This window comes from Corylus avellana, chromosome ca5, assembly GCF_901000735.1.
Source record: "Corylus avellana chromosome ca5, CavTom2PMs-1.0".
NCBI lineage: Eukaryota > Viridiplantae > Streptophyta > Magnoliopsida > Fagales > Betulaceae > Corylus > Corylus avellana.
The window spans coordinates 35,491,926-35,497,584 of record NC_081545.1 but is presented as its reverse complement, the minus strand read 5'-3'; the positions used below and the strand labels follow the sequence as shown (position 1 = coordinate 35,497,584).

At 37.7% G+C, this 5,659-nt stretch overlaps 1 protein-coding gene across 1 annotated transcript; it reads left to right on the top strand.

The window, feature by feature from the left end:
* Positions 1-197: 197 nt before the first annotated feature.
* Positions 198-2,249, top strand: LOC132181303 (probable adenylate kinase 7, mitochondrial). Its single transcript, XM_059594466.1, has 4 exons — positions 198-589; positions 716-856; positions 1,416-1,649; positions 1,817-2,249. The coding sequence occupies exons 1-4, from the start codon at positions 260-262 to the stop codon at positions 1,967-1,969; spliced, it is 858 nt and encodes a 285-aa protein (XP_059450449.1). The 5' UTR covers positions 198-259; the 3' UTR covers positions 1,970-2,249.
* The last annotated feature ends 3,410 nt before the right edge of the window (positions 2,250-5,659 follow it).

Genomic DNA, 5,659 nt, shown 5'->3' with positions numbered 1-5,659 from the left:
TTCACTCAAATTTGAGGCTAATACTCTGTATTGGCCCGATGGGCTACTTCTCCCTGTTTGGAAAATCTTGAACAGTCATAAAGCCCACTATTCGTAAAGGAAATCCACAAGCGACAGTAGTATCACCGTAATTTACCTGCAAGACAATGGCAATTTCACAAACCCCCACCTCGCATCTCTAAAACCTCACATTTCCTTTCCATCTAAACCCCTTTTTGGTTGTGTCATCTGTGTCTCCGAAACCCTTCGCGCCGCCACAATGTCCGGGCTCAGCAGACTGCGACCTCTAGCCGCGCGGCTGCGAAGTCTCCGGCGCCTGTCGAGCCGAGCTTACGGATCGGCTGCGGCTCAGCTCCAGTACGACTCCGACTATTACGACGAGGAGGAGCAGCAGCTGCAACAATACGGCTTGGTGGGGACGGAAGGGTCAGTCCCAGGGAGAGGGGTCAAGTGGGTCCTGATAGGGCACCGAGGTGTCCAACGACGCTTGTACGCCGAGCGGCTCTCGAAGCTTCTGGAAATCCCTTACATTTCCATGGGCAGCCTCGTCCGCCAAGAGCTCCACCCTCGCTCCTCTCTCTACAAGCAGGTCACTGTTCTTTCTTTTGACAAATTTGACGAGATTTTGGAACTTTGTATTGCGTGGTTTTGAAATCATTACTATTTTTCATGGTCTCTCTTTTTTTCTTTTTCTTTTTTTTTTCAACGAATTCAGATTGCGAATGCAGTGAATGAAGGGAAACTTGTTCCGGAGGAGATAATTTTTACCCTGTTGTCAAGGAGGCTGGAAGAAGGATACTGCAGAGGCGAAACCGGGTTTATTCTTGATGGGATTCCTCGAACAAGGATGCAAGCTGTAGGTTCAATTTTCAAATTACTTACAGCATTTACGTTTCTTTTTCACTGTCTTTGTGTTTGTTTTGTTTACATTGATTCGAGCTACATGTGAACTGTATGCACTTGTGCTTGTATGCTTGTGGTTCCAGATGCATGTGAATTGTATGCATTGTTGTGTGTGTTGGGATACATGTGAACTGTATGCATTTGTGTGTATAACATGATAAATCACCAATTATCCCAAAATTTATCATAAATTGATAGGAAATAGTGAATTTAATTAGTTAGTATGTGGGTTCAAATTTCCACTTAAGTGGTGAGACCATACACTTGGAATATTTAATTGAAATAAGGCAAATTTCGAATTCAAGACTTCTTTTATAATTCTGTATTAAATCACCATTTATCCCAAATGCTTAAGTTGATAAGAAATGGTGAATTCAATCGATTAATTAATATTTTAACATAGCAGGTTCTGTATTCATTTTTATAGTTCTATTCTGTGTAATTAGCTATTTATCTGATTTTCAAATGCCTGATCGCTTATGAAATTGTTGAATGCTGGATTTTTTTTACAGGAGATTCTTGACCAAATTGCTGATATCGATTTAGTTGTGAATTTCAAATGCACAGAAGACCACATGGTGAAAAATAATCTAGGAGCTGGAAACTTTTCCCCTTGCTGCGAATATCTTAGCATGAGCAATGCCGGGTGTAATCTAAATCTGATGTTTCAGAACAAACAACTAAAGACCTCTCCTGCTGATATAGGAGGTCCCTGGAAGGAAAAGTTTCATATTTATTCAGAGCAGGTAACACCCAGCATTCTTCTAAATCATAATTTTTGCAAATCAGTTTCACAATTTTCAGTTGGCTCCATCTGTGAATCTCTATGTCATGTCTGGTAGAAAGAAAGTGGAAGATGTTGATGGCCTCTAATTGGATAGTGTTTTTTTTATTCTTTTTCTTTTCCACTCAGAGTAAGCCATTGGAAGATTACTATAGGAAACAGCAGAAACTTCTTGATTTTCATGTGGCAAGTGCACCAGGAGAAGCCTGGCAGGGGCTGTTGGCTGCATTGCACCTCCAGCATATAAATGCTGTGAGTTCTTCACAGAAGCTGACGGCGTGATCGGGTTTTGCCAGGTCTTTTGACTGCCATATTATTTTCATTTTGGTATACTAGTAAATATGAGTGTGAGAACCACAGTGAGTATTAGAGCTTTTGGATGCGGAATAATATTCCACTGAGTTTTATAATTTTGGCGTTTTTGTTTCTTATTTTGCCAAGTTCCCTGCAATGTTTGTACTTTGTATGTGTGTGATCTAGTTCTGGTGTGAGATGAGAACCAGAGAAAAACACTGGCCTGTATGACCATTATACCATACAAATTAAAAATGTCTTTTTTTCATTCCTTGCTTAATAATAACAATTTGCCTTTAATTATTTGCTTTAGATTTTCATTTTAATGTATCATTTTTTCATTTCGATTCATTGCACAAGTTTGGTTTCTTTGTTTCCCTTGTTCTTTCCCTATGTTTACCTCTTATAAATAAAAGGAAAGGTTGAATTTGTTGGCATAAAGATTAACAGATGCTGCTCATAGAGATAATATGCGTTGGTCTGTGTATCTAAGAAAGTCATAGTTCTTGACGGTCGGGTCTGTAATGTACTATATATGCTAAACTTGCCCCATAAGAGCACTAATAGCAGATTTATTAAATCTTTCTTAAATGTAGGAAAAATTCTTGAAAAAACTAAACTCTCTTAGTGTTCCCTAAACCAAGAAAACACTTTCCTTAACATTACTGTAATATAAAAACGTTTTCTCTTTCCTCTAATTTTCATGTAACATTTATTTGAAAGAATATTTAAATAGTTTTTTTTTCTTTCTTATCACTTTTTCCTTGCATTTAATTTAAAGAATATTTATATTGTACAGTGAAGGGATAAGGAAATCTATTGTAAAGTTTTCAAAAGTAACTTGGTTTCCTAAGTTGAAGGAAAAATTAAAGGAAACTGCTACTAATGCTTTAATAGCTGACTTAGATGTGAGAATCGCATGCTTTAAGGACACATGTCAATTTAAGTGGCGTTGTATCACTTATAAGTGTTCTCCGGGTGTTCTTTTAGTGTTCTCCTAACCCTAGGTGGATATTATTTTATAAATACCGAAAAAGAAAGTTGCTGATATATCTCTCACTTGGTATTTATAAAATAATATTCAAGGAGGATACTAGGAGAACATCAGGAGAGCACCTAGCATTTTCTTTCGTTATATCATATACCATTGCTTCAAAGGATTATAATTTGTTTTACAAAAAAACAACACAATACCATAAAATAGCAACTACAGTGGAAGATGGCAATAGAGGATCAGAACAAGGGAGTCACGCGTCAGAGAGACTCTCACACATCGTCATGTGGTGGCCAGATGGAGACACGGAGGGTAGCGGAGACGCCATAGAATATAGTGGTGAGGTGCGCGTCTACGGATGTAAAAACCAAAAAAAAAAAAAAAACTATCATTAATCCTTAGTTTGGTAACAACACATACGCTTTAATCAGTTTGTAACAAGGTCAAGATCAATAGGATAACAGCTGCCAACGTTGAAAGAGCAGGGAGCAATCCATGGAGTGTTGAAATAATTGTGTGCAAGCACTCCACGCCATCTAGGCCACCTGCATCGGCAAAAACTATTCACTTGCTTTGTGTAGCAGTAAAGCTCCACACAAGTGTCATGGTAAAGCTTCTGTAAGAGCTGGGCCGCATCCTCAGGAATCAAGGAGTTATCAAATATCTGATTGTTGCATAGAATCTCCATGTCCTTGGCATTATTAACGAGGCAGTTTAGGAGTATAGCATAGGAAGTGATCCGAAGTATTTACCGGCTCCACCACTGATCTTAGAATTTGGTTTTTGGTTCCTAAAGTTTCCAGCTTGCATTGAACATCCGGCAAGAAAAGTTGATATAAACCCATCAAAGAAATCCAACCTCTAGCTACAAGAACTCTAATGCAAAGATGGCTGCTCAGACTGTGTGTGTTTTAGTTCTTCTCCCTTGTATTATTCCAATAAATGAAGGAAAAAAGAAACGACCAAGACGGTTTCTTTCTAATCAAATGGGGACAGGCTGTGATGGAGGAGATCGGAGGTGGAGTTGAGCTGCTGATTTGGCAGGAAAACTACCAAAAAAAAATTACAAGAGAAAAACTGAAATGTGCAAAGAGAAAGGAAGCAGAAAAAGATTCATCTTTCCGACACAAACAAGAGAGAGAAAGGAGAGAGCTGTTCTTATCGGAAATATTGAAATATATATATAGAATATAAAATACTAAAATAAAAGAGAAAGAAAAGAGAGCGGAAGCGGATAGAGACGTATGGGCTACATCTTGTATATTCACTGTATCAATCAATATTACATAACTCTCTATTTATAGAGAGACAATGAGTAGTGACCAAGAAACCCAAATTAAACCCTAAAATACGTAAGGAAAGAAATAAACCCTACATTACAAATTAAATAACGGAAATATAAAATATTCTAACAAAGGAAATAATATATTCTAACATCCCCCCTCAAACTCAAGGTGTAAGCTTGAGTTTAGAAAAGAGAATAAATTGAAGGCATCTAAAGTCGATGGTTGGATCAAGACAATGCCGGCGAGAAAGGCTGAAAGTGACAGCCGGAGAAATACCGGAGAATAGAGACAAGCTGCTAAAAGAATCCGGTTAAGAGCTAAACTGCAACTGACAATGACGGTCGAAGAACGAAAACTAGTCATTAAATCCCTTGAAGGGCCAAACCACATTGTGCCAGGGTTCGCCAATTACAAAGACGAGAAAAGCTGAAAGTGACGGCTGCAGAAATACCAGAGAACGTAGACAAGCCACTAAAAGAATCTGGTGAAGGGCCAAGCCGCAACTGACAAAGAGGCCGGAGAACAAAAACTAGCCGTTAAAATTCCCGTGAAGGGCGAAAACCGCATTATGCCAAGATTCGCCAATGAATAAAGTCGTGGATCACAACAGAATTAAGAGATCATCAGAAGAGAATGTTAGAAAACACCATAGAAACATCATAAGACTTTTATTGAAAGCCACAGAAACAGAAACGTGGCTCTGATACCATGTTAAAATATATATAAAAATATAAAATACTAAAATATAAAAGAGAAAGAAAAGAGAGCGGAAGCGGAGAGAGACGTATGGGCTACATCTTGTATATTTTCTTATATCAATCAATATTACATAACTCTCTATTTATAGAGAGACAATGAGTAGTGACCAAGAAACCCAAATTAAACCCTAAAATACGTAAGGAAAGAAATAAACCCTACATTACAAATTAAATAACGAAAATATAAAATATTCTAACAAAGGAAATAATATATTCTAATACACTCGAATAGCTGTAGCTGCTATCTTTAGATATTAATACATATGAGATATCTACATTTCTAATGGTGCGTGTATCGCATATAAGATGTCTTCTTTCCTTTTATAAATTAATCGTTTGGACATATCTCTGATTTTTTTTTGTTGAAATATCTCTGATTTGTTAAATCCCACAAAAGATACTGCATTTGTGGCATCAATAATGGAGTCTGTCTACATTTTTTTCTTTTGTTTTTTGGTTTGTCCGATCCCACACTGCTAGTTTTCAGGTGCATTTAATTGTGACATCAATTCATGTCTCAGCCACACGTTTTGACAACATGGATCGTCATGGGTGGGTGCATGGATGCACGCTTTAACCCATACATACGTAGCCAGCTAGCCCACGCTACAAAAATTAGGCAAAATAGTGACACATGGTT

What these genes read in the sequence shown, in the direction of transcription:
- LOC132181303 (XM_059594466.1), top strand. Translation starts at nt 260, where the DNA reads ATGTCCGGGCTCAGCAGACTGCGACCTCTAGCCGCGCGGCTGCGAAGT. An exon ending in GCTCCTCTCTCTACAAGCAG is followed by an intron (nt 590 to 715) that starts GTCACTGTTCTT and finishes CAACGAATTCAG; the next exon opens with ATTGCGAATGCAGTGAATGA. An exon ending in CTCGAACAAGGATGCAAGCT is followed by an intron (nt 857 to 1,415) that starts GTAGGTTCAATT and finishes TTTTTTTTACAG; the next exon opens with GAGATTCTTGACCAAATTGC.